The sequence below is a fragment of the Marmota monax genome, unplaced genomic scaffold, assembly GCF_021218885.2.
Source record: "Marmota monax isolate L192 unplaced genomic scaffold, Marmota_monax_Labrador192_F-V1.1 WCK01_AAM20220418_F8-fsc00017, whole genome shotgun sequence".
In the NCBI taxonomy this organism is placed as follows: domain Eukaryota; kingdom Metazoa; phylum Chordata; class Mammalia; order Rodentia; family Sciuridae; genus Marmota; species Marmota monax.
This window is the reverse complement of record NW_026695241.1, coordinates 5,582,224-5,604,318: the sequence shown is the minus strand read 5'-3', so window position 1 is coordinate 5,604,318 and position 22,095 is coordinate 5,582,224. Positions and strand designations below refer to the sequence as shown.

The 22,095-nt window shown below is 55.1% G+C and overlaps 1 protein-coding gene across 7 annotated transcripts; it reads right to left on the bottom strand.

Moving 5' to 3' along the window:
- Positions 1-281: 281 nt before the first annotated feature.
- Positions 282-21,535, bottom strand: Gpr68 (G protein-coupled receptor 68). 7 transcript variants are annotated; one of them, XM_046440653.2, is made up of 3 exons: positions 12,081-12,462; positions 2,960-4,091; positions 282-754 (listed from the first exon to the last, which is right to left on the bottom strand). In XM_046440653.2, exons 2-3 carry the CDS (start codon positions 3,990-3,992, stop codon positions 720-722), a joined length of 1,068 nt encoding a protein of 355 aa, XP_046296609.1. In that variant the 5' UTR covers positions 3,993-4,091; positions 12,081-12,462; the 3' UTR covers positions 282-719. The 7 variants fall into 7 exon arrangements, with proteins under 7 accessions (XP_046296609.1, XP_058433751.1, XP_046296604.1 ...); XM_058577768.1 differs by lacking the exon at positions 12,081-12,462 and adding an exon at positions 21,469-21,535 and having other exon boundaries at positions 282-4,091; XM_046440648.2 differs by lacking the exon at positions 12,081-12,462 and adding an exon at positions 20,433-20,645 and having other exon boundaries at positions 282-4,091.
- Positions 21,536-22,095: the final 560 nt, after the last annotated feature.

Here is a 22,095-nt window from a genome sequence, read left to right as displayed (position 1 = left end):
CAAGGATTGCAGTTAATCCTTAGTGATAAACATGGAGTCCACCACTGCCTAGAGGATACTCCAGCCTGAAGAGGCCGGTCAACTGTGGGCCTCCCCAACAACATCGGTCGTTAAGGAAGTACCTTCACCACCTGTTGTGTGGTCAAGAGCAAATCCTCCAATTGCTCTAGCCTTTCTCTGAGAAGGTCAGTCCTGGAACTTCTTCTGCTTGGGTGCTTCAAGAACCCTCTAGATTCCTCTGGGGTTGGAAGACCCCCTCCCCCATAAGGACTGCTGCCCACTCCTGGTTACTTGGCTTTATTTACAGACTGAATGCTACATAAATCCATCACACCATCCAACGCACATGTAATTGGCATAAAAGGGAGGATGATACAAAAATACAACTCTTGATGGTAAATGGAACAGCCCTCAGTCCATCCCAGTCCATGCCAGTGGACAAAGGGCCCAGGAGAGATCAACTGATGCCATTGCCCCAGAAAGATCCTGGGCTGGGCTCTTCCTGGCTGTGCAGGTATTTCTGTCACCATTAAACCTGGTCCCTTCCTCCTTCAGGAAGGGGAAGAGGACCTCCGGGGTCATTGGAGGTCCTCGAGAAGGAGCTGGAGCAGGGGCTGCCCAGTCAAAGCCAAGTGCAGCTCTGGGACCACAGTCACCACCTTTCCCTGGGGCACATCCATCACGGGCTATCTGCCTCTGGGTACCTCTGGTAGAAGGTGTTATGGTTTGAATACAAGGTGTCCCCCAAAGGCACCTGTAAATGCAGGAATATTCACAGGGAAACTGATTAGATTATGAGGGCTAGACTCTAGTCAGTCCATCCTAGTTTGAATGGACTGACTGACTGCTAACTGGGGCGTAGGGCTCGGCTGGAGGAGGTGGGTCACTGGGGACGTGTCCTGGAAGGGTGCATCGTCCCTGAGACTCCTTCCTCCTTGCTCTCTGTCTCTGCTTCCCGACTCCACCAAGAGGGGAGCAGCTTTCTGCTGCTGGGTCCTTCCCGCATGGTGTGCTCTTTGCCTTAGGCCCAGAGCCATGGAGTTGGCCGTCTATGGACTGAGACCTCATTAACTGGAAACCCCAGATAAGCTTTTCCTCCTCTAAGTTACTCTTGTTGGTTATTCTAGTCACAGACAAAAAAGCTGACTAACACAGAGGGTTAGGAAACACAGGGTAGAGGATCAACCTCTTGGAGACTGGGGAGAAGAGGGAGGAAGATTGAGGATGGCATTTTCGCTGTCCTCCCCCACCCTGTAGTAGATTCCAGAAATAATCTACTGATTCTTCTGATTCCAGAAAACTTCTACCTACTTCCTGCCCGTGGTTCTAGTCCAGGATTCAGCCTACTGAGCCTCTTGGTTTCAAGGGATTCAAAGCCTATGCCCTGGGAAGGGAGAGCTGGTCCTGGACCCCCAACCCGCAGTGTAAAGGGCTGGCATCTCTGTAAGGGTGCAGGTCTCCTGGGGCAGCAAGTGGCTCTTCTGGCCCTTGGTTTGTTCACCTGGGCAGGGCTGTGCTTGGCACATTGTAGAAGCCGTGTCCCTGGGGTGAGGCTGGACATGGGACTCCTCCCAGATGTTCTCCAAAGACCTTTAATGATGGGGGGTGGGGCACTCAGGGAGCAGAAACTTTGCTGCAAAAGTTTCCAAAATGGCCAGTGTAAAGCTGCAGGAGAGATGAGCCCTATACCCAGCCCTCCAGGACAGAAAAGGACTATCAGTGCCCTGTGCTATGTAGTCCTGAGGGCCCACTATCCTCTCCAGGTAGATGAGATGGGACACCTGGGAGAGGATCAGGGATGGAGAACAGGTATGGTGAGCTCCAGGCCACCTCTCTTCCTGGTCGAAGGAGCCATTAAGACCAGAGTAGAGATTTGCCCCAGGCCTGTGGCTGAGAGGTGTGTGTGTGTGGCTGTTGTAGAACTCTGAGAGAATGCTGCCCACCTATCTGAGACTGCTGGACTCTCTACAGTATGTGTGGCAGGGAAGGGGACACCATTAGCAGTCCCATGAACCCAACCTCAGCTGTGTGTCTTGGCATATAACTGTCATGAAGACCCTGGCATTTTAACTCTTCTCTCTGCACCCTGGACTCCTGACCTGGCACTTCTGGGCAGATGGACACAGAAAGCTAATTAGGAGAAATGTGTGTCAGGAACTTGTTGAGGACGCTCTGGTTCAGGCCCAGCTCCCACACCCGAGCTTCGGTTCTGACTATTTGGAGGCCCCGGGCATCTCTCTGGGGAGCCCTGGAGTGTGTCCTGCAGGCCTGAGCAATCTGCTTGACCGTCCCTATAAAGGCGCGGGGTGGCTGGAGCTGGGGTTTCTCCCCTGCCTGTGACTCCACTACTGTCCCTATGTCCACCTCGCGGCCTCCGGTGCCTCACCTTACGTCTCCCCTTCCAGACTTCCCTGCCCACCCCATTGTGCAGTGGGCCTTAAGTGTTAATGGTGACAATACAGCTTTGTGTGTCCTGTCATCAGGTAACAGCGGTACATTTGGACAGGTATCGTCTGTGAAAACAGTGGCCCTGGAAGACCCAGGTCCCTACTGTCCCCTCCTAGGCCCTCACACTCCACACCCCATGCCAACTGCTCTTGGCAAACCTGGAAGTGACCGTTCACTGTCTTGCTCCCTCCAGCAGCTCCAGCCAGGGGCAGAGGGGGCTTATTCCCACACTCAACAGGGCCCCTGGGCTCGGCCAGCTAGAGCAGGCTTCAGGGCTGCGGCCCAGGCCCACCATTCCCCCCAGCAGAAAGAGGCACCTGCATGTGGAAGTGGAGGCAGCCTGCGAGCAAGCTCAGGACCACAGTCCCAAGGGCTAAAGGCTCCGGGCTCATGTAGCCCCTACGTGGGTGACCCGGCTAGGCCAGCCCGCCCATCGGGGACCCTCCCACTCTGGGCAAGTTGGGGCTCTGAAAGGCCGAGTGGAGCTTGGTTAACAACTCGGGCTCCTCACCCTGGGCCCCGCTTTTCCCAGAGGCCTCCGGGGCGCCCAGCGGGTAGGCCTCCCTGGCCCGGCTGGCCCTGGAGCAGGTGAGGAAGGCCAGGCAGGCTCCGCGGAGGCGGGCCAGGTCCCTGTGGGTGGTCTCGCTGACGAAGCAGTACAGCACGGGGTCCGCCACGCAGTTGAAGCTGGTGAGGAGCAGGGAGAAGTGGTAGGCGTTGAAGATGCTCTTGGCGAACTCGCAGCCGGCCTCCCAGAGGCTGCGCACCAGCAGCAGCACGTGGTAGGGCAGGAAGCAGGCCAGGAAGATGACCACGGTGCTGAGCACCAGCCGCTGGATCTGGTCCTTGCGGCTCTTCTGGGTGCCGTGGCTCCGGCGCACGGCCCGCAGGATGCCCTGGTAGGAGGCCAAGAGCAGGCAGATGGGGAAGAGGAAGCCCACCAGGAAGCGGTAGTAGTTGATGCTGCGCTGCCAGGCCGCGATCGGGTAGTGCTCAAAGCAGACGCGGTGCCGGTCCTCGTCCTCGATCACCTCCTTGTGCATGAGGAAGTAGACGCTGGTCAGCAGCTCCTTGGCCCAGATGACCACGCTGACGCCCACGGCCGCCTTCAGCGTGCGAAACTGGTGGAAGCGGAAAGGGTGGGCCACGGCCAGGTAGCGGTCGATGGAGATGCAGCAGAGGAAGCCCACGCTGATGTAGATGTTCTCGTACAGGAGGATGCCGCACACCTGGCAGGACAGGTCCCCGTGCGACCAGTGGTCATGCTGCAGCACGTACTGCAGCCAGAAGGGGAGCGAGCAGATGTAGAAGAGGTCTGCCACCGTCAGGTTGCACAGGTACACGCCCAGCTCGTTCCGGGCCTTGATCTGCAGGTAGCCGAAGTAGAGGGACAGGCAGTTGGCCGGGAAGCCCACCACCAGCACCGTGATGTAGACCACCGGGGCCAGCGTCTGGTGGATGGTGTGGTCAATGGTGCAGCTCAGCGAGGAGTTATCCACAGTGATGTTTCTCATCTTTGGACCAGAAGGGGTCTCACCCCTCATGGGCTCAGGGACTACGCCAGTTTCCCCACTGCCATCTTGTTTAGAGAAGGTGGCTCAAGTTACATCAAGGGCTGGGCATCACTGGTGGCTGGTGAGGTCCTGCAAGTCAAAGGTCGGAAAAGGCTTAGAATAATAGTAGCTATTTATAGAGTGCCTACTGTGTGTCAGGCACTGTTATACATGCTGTACTGATTTCATTTAGAAGAGGAACCAGCTGCCAGGTGTGGCGGCACATGCCTAGCAACCTGGGAGGCTGAGGCAGGAGGATTGCAAGTTTGAGGCCAGCCTCAGCAACTTAGCAAGGCCCTAAGTAACTTAATGAGACCCTATCTCAAAACAAAAAGTAAAAAGGGCTAGGGATGTGGTTCAGTGGTTAAGTACCCCTGGGTTCAATCCCTGATAGCAAAAGATGAAGAAGAGGAGGAGGTAACCAGCCAATCAACTTCAATGCAACTAGAATATCTGAATGGGTTACATGGCATATGGCTCCCTGTCCCCTTTTCTGTCTTTCCTTATTCTCTGTCCCTTTCTTATTTTCCTGGTCCCTCAGTGCATCAAGTGAGATCAGGAGATCCTTGGAGCAGGAGCCCATCCTGACCCCAGCTCTCCAAAGATCAATCACAACTTATATGCAAAAGTGAGGGTCCTTGTCTACAGCAATAAACGTCACTCTGGGAGTGTATTAATTAGGTCCATTAAGACTGAGGTCACACCTGGGTGTGGTGGCACACACCTGTAATCCCAGTGGCTCGGGAAGCTAAGACAGGAGGATCATGAGTTCAAAGCCAGCCTCAGCAACTTAGCAAGGCACTAAGCAACTCAGTGAGACCCTGTCTCTAAATCAAATACAAAATAGGAATGAGGATGTGGCTCAGTAGTTGAGTGTCCCTGAGTTCAATTACTGGTACCATCCTCTCTCTAAAAAAAAAAAAAAAAAATTGAGGTCACAGACCCCAGGCCCTCTCCAGACAGCATCAGAAAAGGCTCAGCCTTGTCTACATACTAGTTTTCTCTGGTAAGAAACAGAAGCAGAGCTTCCCCAAGGTCACTGCCGGATTCCTGGGTGCTTCTCAGCAAAGAGTGCCAGGCCAGGCCAGCCACTGCCAGGTTGCGCCACATTTACCTTCTCTGAGCCTCAGTTTCCTCACCTGGAACATAGAGCTATGGACACCTGCCCTCAGGGGTCGGTGTCAGGACCATACCAAGTGATGGGAGGGAAATGTAGAGCACGACGGGGCTAGGACAGGAGTCAAAGGTGGTGACCCCTCTAGAACGAGTGGAAAACTGACATCGTGGAGAATTTCACAAAGAGGATGTTGGGTACACACACTCACACACACACAAAAAAAATGGAACAAGATAGAATAAAATGTTTTGTTGTAAGCCTACAATTAACATATCAAAGTGATAAAGGTCAGAATGACTCTATTGATTGAATACTACGCTCTCAGCTGAAAAAAATCTCATGGGGTCTCAATCAGCATTTTTCAACCTTTGTTCCCTATCACTCCTTGAAAGGGCCTTTGACATTTTATCGTCTAACCACCCTCCCCTGAAACCTCAATAGCAGATCCCCTGTGTTTCTCCTTATGTACTGTGTGCCTTTGCAGAGGGGTAAAGATTTTTTCGCTCCACCGTCAGCCGATAATTGATGTGGACCCCCAATGAGACGTTTCCACCTACAGGGCTGGAGATTCTCAACAGGTGGGGTCAGAACTAAGCAGCCCTCAGATATCAATCCTGCCCTCCTGCACTTCACAGTGAGGCTGAGACCCACGGGCCCTGGGGGAAAGCCCTCAGAGTCATGATCAAGCCTCAGGCCACTGGACTCCATCTCCCAGGTAGCTCTCTCCAGAGCCAAGCTCTCCTCCACTTGCCCCGCCCCCGCCTGCTGCCTCCCTCCACAGCCTCCTTCCTGCCAGCTCCTGCAGGGGGCGCTGCTGGGAAGGAAGGGGCTGGAGACCCATAGGACTTGGGAGTCTGTGGAGGAGGGAGGAGTTTCTCTGAAATCACACTCCACCTAGTAACTATCCAAGCACAGTAGCCCCCTTATGCGTGGTTTCCATATCCCTGGTTTCTCTTACCCACAGTTGGCTGTGGTTAAGAAGATGGGTGAGCCCAGCACGGCTAGATAGTGAGAGAGACCTGCATAACTTTGATTTCAGTAGAGCTATTACATTTCTATTTTGTTAGTAGTTATTGTTCTTCTCTTCCTGTGCCTAATCTATAAATTAAACTTTAAGGTACTTATGTATGTACGGGAAATACGTAGCGAATCCATGGCTCGGTACTATCTGTGACTTTAGGCATCCACCAGGGAGCGTACCCCTTGGATAAGGGGACACTAGTGTATATTCCTTGTTCCTGGATAAAGGGACAGTAGCTTTCATAAGTGTTCATAAAATGAGCAAGAGATGGGTCTGGTCCAAAGCTACACCTTCTGTTACCTGCACCCAATCCCTGCCTCTCCCTCCAGGGCCAAGCCCCCCTCCTCTTCCTCCCCAGCCCTCCACCCACATTGCCCCCACCATGAGCTCATTCCCTGAAGCTCACCCCCTCCCTCAGTGCTTCCCTTCCCCTCCAGCTCTGCGCCCACCTTGCCCACGCAGCTCCCCACTCATGGCAGCCACAGCGAGCCTTCTAAAACACAGGCCAGATCCCTGTGAGACAGCTCCTGTCACACCTGGAGGAAAACCCAACCCTCACCAGGTCTCCAAGGCCCACACCACCTGGCTCCAGTTCCCACCACCTGACCTACCGCCCACACGCTGCAGCCATGGCTGGCCACCTTTCTGTGCCTCAGCCACCTGCCGTGGTCACTGCACGTGCTGAGCCTCTTCCTGAGGTTCTCCCCACTCAACTCCCGCCACAGTGCCAGCACCTTTTCTGCCAGACCTGGGCTTCTGACCGCCCATCACCCTGTGGCTGCTCTGCGCAGCGCCTCTGACCATCTTGTTTATTTATCTGCCGGTCACTACTCCTTCTCTTCCACTAGAGGCCTCACCCACCTGCTTGCTGCTGTCTCCCCATCGCTTGAATTGTGTAGCTTCTTCTAGAACCAGTCAATGAAGGCCAGTTCCCACTTTCCAGGTGAGGAACCTGAGGTTCAAAAGAGGAAGTGACCTGCCCCAGCTAGCCTGAGGAAGGGAGTGTCACGTCAACGCCAGAACCCAGGACTCCATGCCCCACCTGAGCCCCTACCTGGACCCCCGGTTGGATTCACCTTCCTTCTCCTTTCCAGGACACAGCCTGGAACCCCTGTGATGGTGACGGAGAGGGTGCTTCCTGTGGGTTTAATTGTGGCAAAACACACTCAACATAAAACTTGCCATCCTGACCAGTTGAAGAGAACAGTTCTGTGGGATTCAGAGAGTTTGCACTGTCTACCACCCTCGTCGCCCTCCCTCCCTCCTCCCAGCGCTCTTCACCTTACAAAGCAAAACTCTGTACCCATTAAATACTAACTCCCCAGGCCGGTAGCCACCTTCCATTCTCCGACTCTGACCTGACTACCTAGGTCCCTGGAGCAAGAGGACTCAGGGTTTGTCCTCTGTGCCTGGCTTTTTCTCATTCAGTATGATGTCTTCAAGATTCACCACGTTGTAGCGTGTGCCAGGATTTCCTGCCTTTTTAGGGCTGAATAAAATGCTCACATATGCACACACCACCTGTTACTCATGTGTCCATTCATCAGGGGACATTCCGATTGTTTCCTCTGCCTTTGGCTATTCCGAACGCTGCTGCTCTGAACTTGGACATGCACAGATCTCTCCAAGTTCCCCACCTTGACTTCTTTAGGGCATATGCCCAGGGTTGGAATTGCTGGATCTTTGAGGGGTGCTGCGTTCAGTTATTTGAGGGGCCAACCTACTGTGTTCCATAGTGGCTGTACCTTTTTACACCCCTGCCCATCATGCACTTGGAGTTTTCTGTGTTTGTCTTTCACTTCTATATTCTGGTGCCGAGAGGAAGGGAGTGCAGGCAGGTACAACCCAATCATAAACACAGGTTCCCCAACTGCGATAAAATAGGGAAAACGAAGCCACCCTGAAAACATGTCCTGTCAGATCTTGGAAATTCCCGGGTAGTCACCAGGCCTGAAGTCTGCTGTTTGCTGGTGGTGAGTGTGTGGACGTGTGGGCTGGGCGGGGCAGGGTGATGGTTCTCAGCTTCCTCTTTTCTAGGCAGCAGTTAGTTAAATCTGGTAACCAAAGTCAGAAATATTCAAGTCTTCAGAGCCAAGAAGAAGCATTCACTACAGTGAGGTTAAAGCACTGCCTGCGTTCATTTTGGAGCAAAAAGACCAGCAGTTCTTGAACTTGGATTCCCCTCTTGATCCCCCAGAAGTTTGTTGAGACAGATTGTAGAGCCTCATCCTCCAGTTTCTGGACTCTGTGGATCTGAGGTTTTAGATTTCAAACAACCTCCTGGGTGAGGCAGATGCAGCTGGGCTGCTGAGCCATGGACCACACTTTGAGTAGCAAGGCACTAGAAGAGTCTAGAAGATTCACATGTCCTGTGTGTGTTCCCAATGCAGGGAAGCCGAGGTGCCAGAGCCCAGCAGAACCTGTGAGCAGGACTGGGACAGGGCCCTGGGCCTGATTTAGGCTCTCAAGGAACAGTGACTGAAACTGTCCAAGTGCCTATACTCTTATTTGCAAAGTCTTACTGTTTACAGAGCATTTCACTTCTGTCCTCTTGTCCCATCTTCACAACAGCTCTGTGGAAACTGAGGTCCAGAGAGAGAGAGCAGCTGGCCAGGTAGTCCAGTACTTTCATACTGGGACGAGAATTTGTGGAGCAGGTACAGTGTTCACGACAGCAGGCCAGACAGGAGGGACAAACAAGAAGGGGCTCCCAGCCTCAGGGCACCTCCAAGCTCGGAAGACAGGAATGCCACATGCCACACACACCAATTACTGCCACACACCTGGTGTCCAGTGGGTGCTGCGGGCATCTCCCCTGCCACACACTCTCTGTGGGATGGCATCTCCTCTGTAATCCCAACCCCATCGTGCCCGGACGAGCCCAGGCCTCCACCCAGGCTGAAGGCTGCACAGGCAGCTCCTGCCCTCACAAAACAGATATGTGGAGAGAAGGGTGGGCCTGGAAAATGAGCCCACGCTGGGTCCATCGCTTTCTCCACGTACCTGCCCTTGGAAGGGATGTCCCCACCTGCCCCATCGTTCAGGTAGGATAACTGGCCTTCAGCTTCCTCCTTCGTCCTCAGCTGCAGCATTAAGTTCATTACCAGATTCTGCCATTTCTGTCTCCTAAGTGTCGGCCACACTCATCTCCTCTTTACCAGCACCCTAGAGGGGCTTGCTCAAGACTCCTCCCAGAGTCACAGCAACAGCCTCCTATTGGGCTTCCTGTCTCCATTTCACCACCTCAAAGCTGTCCTCTAAGATACAAATCTAACCCAAGTCATACACTGCTTTGGGGGCTCTACAATCCTCCATTAACCCACTCAACCATCCACCCATCCGTCTGTCCATCCACCCATCCATGCACCCATGCACCCGTGCACCCATCTGCCCATGCACCTGCCTATCCATCCATCCACTCATCTATCCACATATTCATTCATATAACAAATACTCGTTGACCATCTATTATACAGAAGGCACTCCACTCCATACTAGAGCCAAGTTGCTTTTAGCCTTAGGAGGCAGGAGAGAAGAAAAAAGAAACATGCTCATAAGAAGAGCATGGATTTGATGGGAGTCCATTGGCCTTACCCAGTCAGGAAAGCCTGCTCTGAGCAACAGCAGTTAAGCTATGACCAAGAAAAGGAGGAAGGGCTGCCCAAGCAGAGGGGAGTTTCTGTCTGTGGAAAACGTGAGCAACACATCAAGTGTGAGAGGGAGAGAATGAGTACCTTTGGGGAACTGAGAGTAGCTTGGCATGCCAGGATCTAGGGATGGGGCAGGCACGGCCAGGGAGGAGACAAGGAGAAGTTGGAGCAACTGACAGCTAATTAGAGTGGGGAACAGTGGGGACAAATCTGAGAGCTCCTCAGTACCTGGTCCTTCAGGCTCTCAAAAATGATTTTGTTAGAAGGGCGGGTGGGTGGGTGCACTGATGGTGAGGAGTAGTGCACAGATGGATGAGTGGATGGGTGGATAGATAAATGGGTGGAAGGGTCAGTGAGTGGGTGGGTGCTAGGTGGATGCATGGATGGATAGACTGATGGATAGGGTGATGAGCCGGAGTAGATGGCTGGATGGACAAGTTAATGAGCGGACAGATGGATAGATGGGCAGGTGGATGAGAAGGGGATGGGTGAATGGGTAAGAAGATGGGCAGAAGATGGGTGAGTGGGTAGGTAGATGGGTGGGGATGGGTGAGTGGACAGGTTGGTGGGTGGGGAATGGGTGAATAGGTAGGTGGACAGGTGGGGGATGGATGAGTGGGTAGGTAGATGGTGGGGAATGGGTGAGTGGGTAGGTAGATGGGTAGTGAACAGGTTGATGGGTGGGGGATGGATGAGTGGGTAAGTAGATGGGTGGGGGATGGATGAGTGAACAGGTTGATGGGTGGGGGATGGGTGAGTGGACAGGTTGATGGGTGGGGGATGGGTGAGTGGTAGAGATTTGGGGGCCGGATCAGAGATGGCCTTAATTAAACAGGAAAGTGAGAAGGCAGAATCTCCGTGGCTCTCTGCTTGGGCTCCCTGAGCTGGACAGAGGGTCCTGCTTTTTCACTCAGTCTTCTCACATCCAGCTCTCCCCAAGGACAGGCACCCCAGATGGAAACTATGCCTTGCGGGGAGTGTCCCTTCCCTTCCTGGTCTTCTGAAGAACTCTGATCCACACTGGACGCAGAGAGTTCTCCAAGCGGAAAACAAAGGGGTGGGAAGCCAGGCCACGCCTGTCCAGAGCCCTGCGCTTGCCAGGTGTGTTTCTATACGTTCAACCATGCCACGCTCATCAGCCCCCACTTCACAGATGGAAAAACCGAGGCTCAGAGAGATGAACCAACCTGCTTAAGATTCCACAGCTGGGACGTGGCAGCAGGCTGGGTCTTGAACTTGGACTGGCCCACACTCTCCTTTAAACCTTGCTCTCTGACCGCTTAACAGGATGACCGCAGCAACCACCCTCCACCCCAAGGCTCAAACTCCAGGCCCCAGGAAGTCACCACAAGAACCAGCAGGTGAGGTCCTGGGCTAACCCCCTGAACCTGGAGGACGCTCCACCCAACCTCGGAGGAAAGAAAAACCTAGCCTCATCCCTGGTCTCCCACCAGGGAGGGGGTGGTGGAAAAGAATCAAAAAGGACAGTTTGCCATCCAGCTAAGAAACTGAGAAAAACTGCAGCAAGTGACTCACGCCTGGAGGCACATCCTTAGACAAACGCTAATCAGCATGGAGGTCTCGGAGGACTTCAAAGACCAAGAGAAACTAAGCCCCCAGAAGGAGGAAATGCCTCCTTGACAGGGGCTGGGGTCTCTTGCAGGGTCCAAGTCAGGGGTGGAGAAGCCTAGGTGCTCGGTTTGAGCAGCACCTACCTCCCCACCCCGTTCCCATGGTACACTCAGACCCACAGACAGCTACTCACGTTCGGGATGGCTCGAGGGGGTCCCCAGCCCTCAGAGCTGGGGAGTTTCCTGCTGGCCCAGCTTCCACTCCCTGGGGCTGGCCATTTCCTTTCCTAAAAGGGCTCAAAATCAGAAACTATGTCCCTCTAAGGGAGGTGCAGGAGTCAGTTGCCTTTTTCCTCAGTCCCATCTTTACCTGGCAGAGCCTCACTCCCACAAGACAATAGGGTCTCATTTCTGAAGTCCTTGGAATGGCCTGAAATTTCAGTCTTCTTAGGGCTCACAAAGTCCCCATGAGTCATATGAACCCATTTTCCAGAATCGGAGACCCACAGAGGCTAGACACAGAAGCGCCCCAAGCTCACACAGCAAGTCAGAGGGAATCTGAACCCAGAACCCAGGCGCCCATGCACTGGAGGGGCTGCCTTTAAGCTTTTTGGACCACAAACTATAGCAGGAAACATGCTGTGCACTTGACCCAGCACACTGGGACATGGACACACACACATACACCCAGAGAAGTGAACTTCCCCAAGCAACACTTACCCCACTACTGCCCATGCATTCTGATATTTTCTGTTCTGTTTCAATTTTTAAAATGCAGGTCATGAGCTACGAGATTGACTTCCTGATCCACCAATGGGCCGGTCCTGCAACTGCCCAGCCTCTGTTGGAGGCTCTGGCTCCCCGGGGAAGGCAGTGTGGTCTCTGCAGTCAGGAGAGGGGCAGGCAGCAAAGTCCAGCCTCGGCTACTCCTGGAATCCGAAGGGAGGGCGTCCTCTAGCGGGTGGGGAGTTGGGACGAGGCTGTTTGGATTCTGCCCGCCCTGCTGGGCTCCTGCCACGGCTCCGCAGAGCCGGGGTGACCCCTTCGCCGGGACAGGCTCTTTCTCCCGCGATTACGCGCAGACCCAACCTCCCAGCTCTGTCTAGAAAACCCCCCGGCTGGAGGCTGCCCATTCCGGAGCTGAGCAGGATCATGTGAACTCCAATCTGGAGTCAGGCTGGGCGGTTGCCGGGGAACCGCAGCCGGCAGAAGGATGAGGGCGGCAGAGCGGATCTCTCCACGCATCTCCATCCTCCTGCACTTTCCGTGAGCCGCGCAGCTGGAATGCTAAGACCCAAGTGGGGCAGGCGCCTCTGGGGAGTGGGTGGGCACAGGAGGACTGGGGTGCACTAATTCTAACCACTTCTGGGCACCCGCCGGATACCAGGAGAGAAGGGACATGGAGTCCTCACAGGAGCCATTCAGACCCACACCCGGGGACCTAGCACACATCACCATCACCGCTGCATTGTGGACACCAGCAAGGACAAAGGGGCAACGAGAAAGGAGGGAGGAAGCTGTTTTCACTGGGGCCCTTAAGCTGTTACCACCCCCTGCCCGCAGCTACCAACATCTGGGTCAGTGGGTCTCAGCTCTGACCACATGCCTTAGAAAATACCCCAGAGCCTATAAGAACCAGCTGGCCTTGGCCCCACCCCGGGCTAATTGAAGTGTGCAGGCACCAATGTTGTACAAAGCTCCCTGGATGGCTCTAGTGCCACCAGGGTGGGGAGCCGCTGCTGTGGGGGAGGCCGAGATGTGTCTGCAGGCCAATAGGGCAATGGGGTGAAGGCTTCGTGCAGAAATAAGGGAAGCTCAGTTTTCCAAACCATGGAGGGAAGCAGGCTCGGCGCCAGGGCTCCACCCCTCGGGGGCACTCACTACTCCTGGCTCCGCTCTGGCAGCACAGGCTGGTGCTAAGGCCCCTGCAGGTTACCCAGCCTTCGATTCACAGAGGGGCACAGGCGCTGGGCCAGGACCTGGCAGGCGAAGACGGCAGAGCCATGGTGGAAGATGCTGGCTTCTGGCACCTTGCCCTTTCGCCTCGACTCCCCCCCTCCAAGGTAGGCTCTTGGGAAGGGTCCTCGGGAGCCAGGAAACCCATGTGCATGGGGCCCCAGGGACATGAGTTCTCCCTGCTGCGTCAGGTGATCTGCTGACCTGTCTTCTCTAAAGTCAGGGGACTGCATCCGTAGGGGTCCCTCCCAGTAAAATGCTGCCACACAGCAGGCCTTTTTCAACTGTCCCTTATATCGATTGCCTCAAGTGACAACAAGGCTTGTGAGTAGTCTGCACTTGGACACAGACGCGATTCCTGAGTTATGGGGTGTGGTTGTCTTTCCCTGATGTCACATGAGAAGACTGGGGGATAGGAGGCCAGACTGATGGTGACTGCCTGGCTACCCCAGGTCACGCCCACCAAAGAGGACATCTCTGACTCTTTTCACAGGGTGGCCCAGCCTAACAGGACACACAGACGCAGGTCATCTACACCATCACCATCTACACCTGTAGGAACAGTACGGCACTGAGCCCCTCTTCCCCTCAACACCCCCAGGGACCAGCAAGTACCCCAGGCTGCCCAGGACCCCTCCCAGCAGAAGCACGGAGCCTCCCCTGAAGCAGGAGACCTCCCCGTCTCCAGGCCAAGGACCCCCACCTTCCCTCCCCACTGGGCCTCCAGGATGCAGCTGGAGGGGTGCGGCCGACTTCAGCTTTATTTGCATCAGCAAATGCCCACAATGCCCACGCCATATTCTTGGGTGCTAGGTTTTTGTTTTTAACCTAAAACAGGAAGGTAGGACTAGTAGTACTAGTGATATGATGCAGTGGTCACAGGGGTCATGGAGGCCCCTACCTCCACCCCGCCCCAAACTTCTCCAAAAATCCTACAACTAAGACAAATAGTGGGGACTGGAGTTGTGGCTCAGCCCTGCCTAGCACGTGTGAGGCACAGGGTTCAACTCTGAGCATTGCATATAAATAAATATAATAAAGGTCCATCAACAACTAAAAAAATTTTTAGAATTTTAAAAATAGTGGGCCTATCATGAAACTGCAGTTTCAAGAGAAACCATGTGCCCAACTTCCAAGCTTCTGCCCTTCAGCCCAAAGTGGCAGAATCTAAGATGTGGCCCCTGAGCAGAGGTGGGATTCAGTGAAGGGTGAGAAGCCTGAGTCTGGGCCCCACCTACCTACCCCTGTAGCTCCTGCCATCTCAGGAAGACAGAAGGGCCTGAACTGGTGTTAGAGAAGGGCCTAGAGCAACTCAGCGTGCCACTTGTTTTACCTTCTCCTTCATATTCTCCCTCCCCCACCCCAGTGATGACAGTCACGAGACACCATGGATTCCCACTGGGGTGGCAGCCCCCGAGGTTGGCCTGAGCCCTGGACGTCCCTGTGATGCTCCTGGGCCTGGCTCTGAAGGGCTGTGGGCTTTTCTCAGCTGTGCGGGGGCTGCTTTCAGGGCCACAGCAGGATCTGAGGCCACAAGGCCTTCAGACCCCTATTGGCTCCCCTTCTGGGCAGCCTGGGAGCCAGCTGAGAGAGGACCTGGGGGTCTGCTCCAAGCTGGTGGCACCATGCAAGGCCTCCAGCATGTGATAGCAACTCCATGGTCACATGGGATAGAGGTGAAGAGCAGGGGATCTGGCCCAGACCTCGAGGTAAAATGCCAAGGCTGTGACTTCCTGGCTCTGGGACCTTGAGAGTCACATGTCAGTGGGCTTCTGTGAGAGTCAAGGGATATGAGGTCCCCGTGGGGCCTACACTTAGTAGGTCCTCAAAGAGAGTTAGTGGGGATGTCCTGGTGCTGGTGCTGGTGGTGGTGATGGCATCCCTCGGGCCTGAAGTTCCTGCCCCACCATCTGGCTCCCCTGGATAGGGCACAGGATGGGCAGGCCCCTTGGTAGACCGCAGTTACCGAGTGCCAGGCCATCCCCATCAGCTGTGAGTTGCTCAGATCACTTACTGACTTGGGGTTAGTTGGGGTGGAGGCCTCAGAGGCGCTCTAGGGGTGTGGAGGAATATAAGCCGGGCCTTTAACCAGCCAGCTGCAGTTCAGCTGTAGGGGCCTTTGCTGACTTGTGTCCCCAGCAGCAGCCTAACACTGTGGCACATGCTCACACCCAGGAGCTGCTGCAAAGGTCACCTGGACATCTGGTGGTGCCGCACTGTTGCAGGTTTGAAAGGGGACAGGTCTGAACTAAGGATGGCTCTGCTGGAAGTCCCAAGGACCAAGAGGAGGAGGATCAGAGAACCTACCCAAGGCCCTCCTGGTGTTAGAGGGCCTAGAGCAACTCAGCGTGCCAGGGGCCACTACCACTTCCTGAGCATGTGCTGTGGCCAGGCACTGTGGTGAGCACCCTCTGAATACGCTCCGGTTTAATCTTCTTGTCAACCCTATGTGGCAGGACTGTCCCTGTTTTATAAATGAGGCAACTAGAGGCTACAAGCAAGTTGCCCAAGGTCATATAACTGGTAAGAACAGCTGAGATTTGAACCCAGGGGTGTTTGACTCCAAGGACAGGGCTCTAGACTGCATTTGTGTTTCATCAATACGATAGCAAATCCCTGCAAACTCAGTGGCCTAAAGAACACAAATGTCTTAAATTACCGTTCTGGAAGTCAAAAGTCTGACGTGGGTCTTACTGGGCTAAAATCAAAGCACCAACCAGGCTGTGTTCCTTCTCAGGAGCCCTGGGGAGGCTTCCATGTTGCTTGGCCGGGACATCCTGCTTCTGCAGAGCCGGGGCAGTGGGCTGAGTCCTCTCACACTGCACCGTGTCTGCTGCCCCACTCGGCACGTCTCCTCCTCTGACCCTCTTGCCACTGCTTTTACTCTTAAGGACCCTGTGATAATCTGGGTTCCACCCAGGAACATAGGGCCAGCTCCTTAGGTCATCTGATTAGCAACTTTACTTCCACCTGCTACTTTGGTGCCACTTTGCAGTATAAGGCAACCTGGTCACAGGTTCTGGGAGTAGGACCTGGACACCTTGGGTTGAAGGCTTTATGCTGCCTCCCAACACGCCATGTTAAAACCCCATGCAGCGGCGCTTCTCTGTCAGTGTGGACACCAGTCTCCAGGAATCTCGTTGAAGTGCAGTTTCCGGTTCAGTAGGTCTGGGTGGGGGCCTGAGATCTGCACTGCTAACAGGGTCCATGGACCATGAGCTGAGGCCCAATTTCTCTCTTGAGAAAGAGAATGATTAAAACTGTGCTGCACAAATGGTTGGGATTTAATAAATATTTACTAACTGAAAGAAAGGGGGGCTGGGAAGGAAGGAGAGAGAGATCTGGACGTTGCCCTCCACTCCCCCCAACCAGGACAAAGTCCAGGGCAAAGAATCCAAAGCCGCAGGGACTGACCAGCGATGTGTAGCGGGGGCAGCTGTGATGGAGCCGCCTGGGGGGTGGGCTTTGAGCTGCGCCCTGAGAGGGGAGGGCGGACAGCAGAAGGCCGACAGTGGAGGGAAGGAGGCGCCCCCCAGTCCTTGACACCCTGGGCTGTGGTCCTACTTGGAGCTCATCTGCTTCCCAGTCTCGGTTCCTTTTCTCCTCTCACCACCTCCATGTTCTTCCCAATCTTCAAGGCCAAATCCCACCCCCCCAAATTCTTCAAAAACACTGTTTTCCAGTTGAACCTCAGGACCCCTGTATCAGGATGCCGTAGCTGGGGGCTGTTAAATGCAGGTTTCCAGGCCCTGCCTGCTCTCGCTGAAAGAGAATCTCTTAGGGATGAGTCCGGGAGGCTGCATTCCTACCCGGGCCCAACCCCACCTCCTCCACACAGTGCTCCCCGACACCCAGAGGGAGAACCTCTCTTCCCTCCATGGCCCCTGCCTGGACCCCATCCTTCTCTGGGTTCTTTTCACCCTCCCCTGGCTGACTTGAGACAGAATTCTAACAGTGTTGGGTGTTTTCTCACTGTGGCTGGGAGAACTGGGCCAGCTCTCCTCACACAGGAGGAGGACGGCAGGCAGTTCCAAGGGGACAGGTGAGCAAGGGGATGCAGCACGGGTACTTTTGTGACTTGACATACCACCCTATGCCAGGCACAGGGCCTCCCACAGGCTACCTCACCGCAGCCAGGCGAATGTTACCACTGAAGACAAACTAGGGTCGTGTGCGAACAGGGCCAGGTCGAGGTCTGAGTTCAACGTATTTCAATAAAGGTGACTGGGATTCAGGGGACCTTGTACGATGGTGAGTGCCCATCACCCCCAGAGAGTAAGTGTTCTGGGGAAGAAGTTGCTGGGTCCGTTTTGTCCTCTGCAGGGAAAATGGACACTGACCATGTCCAGCGTTTGATGAATGCGTGAGTCTAAATTTCGTTTCTTCCTGCAGCCTGTCTGGAAGGCCAGTTAGAAGCCAATGAACTGGGGGAGACAGACAGGAGATGGATGAGACAACAGGAAGAGGAAGGGTGTGGGTGGTCGGCCCTGCGTGGAAGTGCCTCACCACGGTGGCCTGCTGCCCCCAGAGAGACTTCCAGCCGAGAGAGAGTCTGTGGTCTGTGCAGCACAGACCACAGGCCTTGGGGTTGCCATGGCAACCCCGGCCTGCCGCCCCCACCATCTCCTGTCTCCCTACCCAGACTGCTCCACCCCCCAATTAATAAACTAATAATGTATGACAACAGTTACCGCAAACACCCAGGCAGCAGCCCTCTCGAAAATAAACAGCCTCGTCCAGGGAGCTGAGAACTGCGAAGATTCACCTGACACTCAACCCCGGGCCACCTGCTAAAATCTATTTCCCTGAATCCAAATTACTCTGTCTCGGGTTTCTCCTTGTTTGAAAGGCACCATGTTGGCAGAGGCAGGGACTGAAGTCTGAGAGGTTCCTGAGAAACAGATGCTAGGGAGGCCACCATATAGGACACCTGCTTCCTCAGTCTTGAATGGGGACCAGAGACGCTGATTGGGTGATCAGGCCCTTGTCATGGACATCTGGATCTCAGCTGGTCCCCTCCTGAAGAAGCCCTTCATCTTTGCAAAGGATGAAGACATTCATGGCACCCAGAGCGGGGGATAACAATAACAGGGAATACTTTCAAGTTGGGGTAGACTCAGGATGATGGCAAACTATTTGCAATTCCTTTCATTGAGAGATGGGAGTCTATGCTCTGTGACAACTTGACCAGCAGAATAAGGTGGAAGCAGCTCTGTCCCAGCTCAAGCCCAGGCCTCAGAGACCACAGCTCTTGAAACCCAAGTACCACACCGTGAGAAAACCCAAAAGAAACAAGATCCTGGCTGATGGCTTCGGCTACACTCCCAACTGACAGCCAGGATCGACCTGCCTGCCATACAGGTATAGTGTGATCATGGAAGACGGTCCTCCAGACCCAGGTAGGCCATCTCAGCTGATGCTGCAAAGGAGCAGAGATCAGCCATCCCCACCAAGCCCTGCCCAAATCACAGGCCTGTGAGCCAAATAAATGGGCATTCTTTCAAGTAAATGTCTTCTAAAGTGGTTTTCATTTTAGCGATGAGTAGCTGGAACATAAATATCACTTTTACCCCAAATCACTTTAGGACTTATCATGTGCTAGAGTCATTCGTGGGGTTATTGGATTTGAATTTTTATGCAATTCTGTGAAATATTATTATCTCCACCTCCTGCATGAGCTATAAAGCCTCAGAAAGGTAAAGTATGTCATTAGAGGCCAGCCAGCTGGCAAGGCTGAAAAAGGAATTCTGAATCTAAGGCTCATGTCCTTCCTCCACCACCGCCATCTTCCTCATGGCGCCAACACAGAAGGCTAGTTACTTTCCACTCTGCTTCCTGTTAGTCTTCTCTCCCCACAGTGAGGTTTACCCAGCAGGGTGCAATACCACAGTTAAAACAAGAATTCTCAGAGCTGACATTTAGGGGCATGGCGAGGTGTTCAAGGTAAGAACTCCACCTGCATGATCTCATGACCATCCTAGGAAGTAAGCTCTACCCATTTCTCAGGAGACACCGAAGCTTCAAAAGAGGCAGTTTGGGCTGGGGATGTAGCTGGGTGGTAGAGCACCTGCTCAGCATGCACTTAGGTGGGATCTGAATGCAGGCCATCTGCTTCTGGAACTGGGCTCTGAACTGCAAACAGTCCAGTTCGCACAACGCACGGCTTCTACTGTCAAGCTCCGGAATTCCCTCCCTTCCTCCCTCTTGGAAGCTGACCTGGGCTTTGGGAGGGGAGGTGGGGATGGGGAGAAGCGAAGCCTAACTCTCGCATCTCAAATTTGTATCCTTTCAAGCCCCACCCCCCGCCCTCTTAGTATTTCTTACCTCCCTTTCACAGCCACTGCCAGCCACCGGCCCAAAGCCACACAGCCCGGGTCCTTTCCTAGTCAGTGCTCTTCCTCTGCCCACTGCTAAATCCCCAAGAGCCTGCGCCCTGGCTGGTGCATCTGGCCACTAGTCAGGGTTGGGCCACTGGGGGACTACCGGCGCCGCTGTGTTCTCAGTTGGGCCATTTGATCGCCAGAGTTGGGGTCCCCCGCCAACCAGCGACCAAGGTCCCTCCTTCTGCCGACTAGTCACTCACGGGGAGCTTTCTTCCCCTCCCTCGGCGGCGGCCGCCTGTTCTGAACGCAGTGCCCTTCGCGGGAAGGGGCCGCGCAGATTTGCGGGGAGGAAAGGAAGAGCCCGAAAGGAATTTTTGGCTCACGGTGGCGCGGAGCTCTGGGAAATGAAGGGTTAGCGGTCGGACACTTTTCCTGGGGGGAAGTAATTACCAGGTGGCCACGGAGCCAGCCGTGGGGGTGGCTGCTAACCCCGGCGGCGACCACAGGTGGAGACACCCCCCACCAGGAGAGGGACCCGCCGCGCCGGCGCTTTTGGGCAACAGACCCCGGGTGGTCGCGGCCGCGTCTCCGCCCCGGGGCGCACACACGCACGCGCGCCCCCGCGGCTCCGCACCTGCCCCGCGCCCCGCGCGCGCACGCGGCGGCCGCGCTTCGGGACCTTGCCGGAGAAGGCGCCCAGCTGGCCGCCACAGCCCGGGGCCAGGCCGCGGCCCCCAAACAGTTTTCCGGGCCTGGCGCGCCGGGGACCAGCTTGGCTCCCGGAGACACGTACCTGCGCGGCGACAGTCTGGAACGCCGGCTGCTTACCCTGCGCGGCGCCCGCGCCCCCTGACTGCCAGCGCGCACGCGGCGGCAGGAGTGGCCGGAGACGCCGGAGGGTCCCTTCCTCCTCAGGAAACCCGGGCCACGTTGTGCCCCTATTCCTCCCGCTCCCACCACCCGCGGGCACACCCAGACCTGCCAGTCCACGCCCTGCCTGTCACACCGACAGACCGCAGGCCACAGGCTAGGCGTCTGCCAAGGCGGCCAAGGTGGCTGAGGCTCGCGCACGCCTGCCCTGAAGGTCCAGCGTCCCCACCAGCACCACTTCCATCCTGACCTGGCCACAGCTCCGGAGCCCTGCGTGGGCCTCAGAGTGGGCCTGGTGTAAAAAACAAACAACAACAAACCAAACCAAACAGGAGGGCCCTTCTCCAGCCATATGCGCTCCCAGGGCTCGAGGCTGTCATCGGCCTCTTGTGGGAAACCCACAGAGAACCCACGAAGAAGCTGGGAGAAGAGTGGCCTTTCAGCGTTCACTTGGGTGTTGCAGCGCAGGCACATCAGTAGCCACTCAATAAATGCAGTTCAGGGTTGTTCTCTGGGTCTTTCTCCCCCTGCTGGAGCTCAGTCTGGGGCCACCAGGACCTGGGGCTCTGCATTTAAGTTCACTGCCTCTTGGACTCCTGCCCTGGTCCTCTCCAGAACCTGAGGGGGTCCAGGGATCACACAGAAGAACTCCTAATTGACTTGATTGAGAATTCAAGGAGGCCTGAGTGCCCTCTGCTTCACAAGTAATAGTAGTAACAAAAGTTATAGCTAGCATTTATTGAGCATCTACTGAGTGCCCAGCACTGTTGTAAGCACTAAAATGAGATGCTACTATTACTCCCATTTTACACGTGGAGAACTGAGACAGAGGGGTCAAATAACTTGCCCACAGTCACACAGGTATGAAATGGAGGGTTTGGGATTCAAACCAGGCAGCTGGATCCAGAGCCCTCATTTCCACCTGCATCCTATCCCATGCTTCCCTGTTTCCTCAGTACCTGCTGCTCGTTCCCAACTCATGTCTTGGCTCCTGTGGCTCTCCTCCCTCAAAAGACTTCCTTTGCCATTGCCTGAAATCCTGCCCCAGTTTGAAGACTCAGAAGTCACCTGACCGAGGAGCCTTGTTGGTTGTCACAGGCCATGTGAGCTGAGCCGCACTGGACTCCCAATGGCGCCCTTCCCAGGGTTCTGTGCTGGGATTGTTGGCACACGGCTCTCTGTCTGTAAGGCCCTTGCTCTGGGCCCAGTGCCCCAGCAGGGCACCCCATTCCTGTTTGTGAAATGAATGTCTGGAATTGGTCACTGCAGAGTCTGCAGGAGCTTGTGGGTTGGTCTGAGGACAGATGGCTGGGTGAGATGGACAGTGAATGCAAGTGCAGGCTGGAGGGGCCCAGGGAGCTGGACCAGGCAGAGTCTTACCTTCTGCTGGCCCCCCTGTGGCTCAGGGTGTTGACCTGGCCTCTAGGTAGTCTCCCAGTAGATCTGGTAGCCATGCATTAGAGGGCAGGAGGTCCCCTAGCTGGAGGAGGCAGCGGGAGCAGGAGGGGGAGGGGAGGAAGAGTAGCCCAGATGGAGAGCAAGGAGGTTCTGCTTTTCCTGCTGGGCACCAGCCAGCGGTCTCTCAA

What these genes read in the sequence shown, in the direction of transcription:
- Gpr68 (XM_058577768.1), bottom strand. Translation starts at nt 3,992, where the DNA reads ATGAGGGGTGAGACCCCTTCTGGTCCAAAGATGAGAAACATCACTGTG.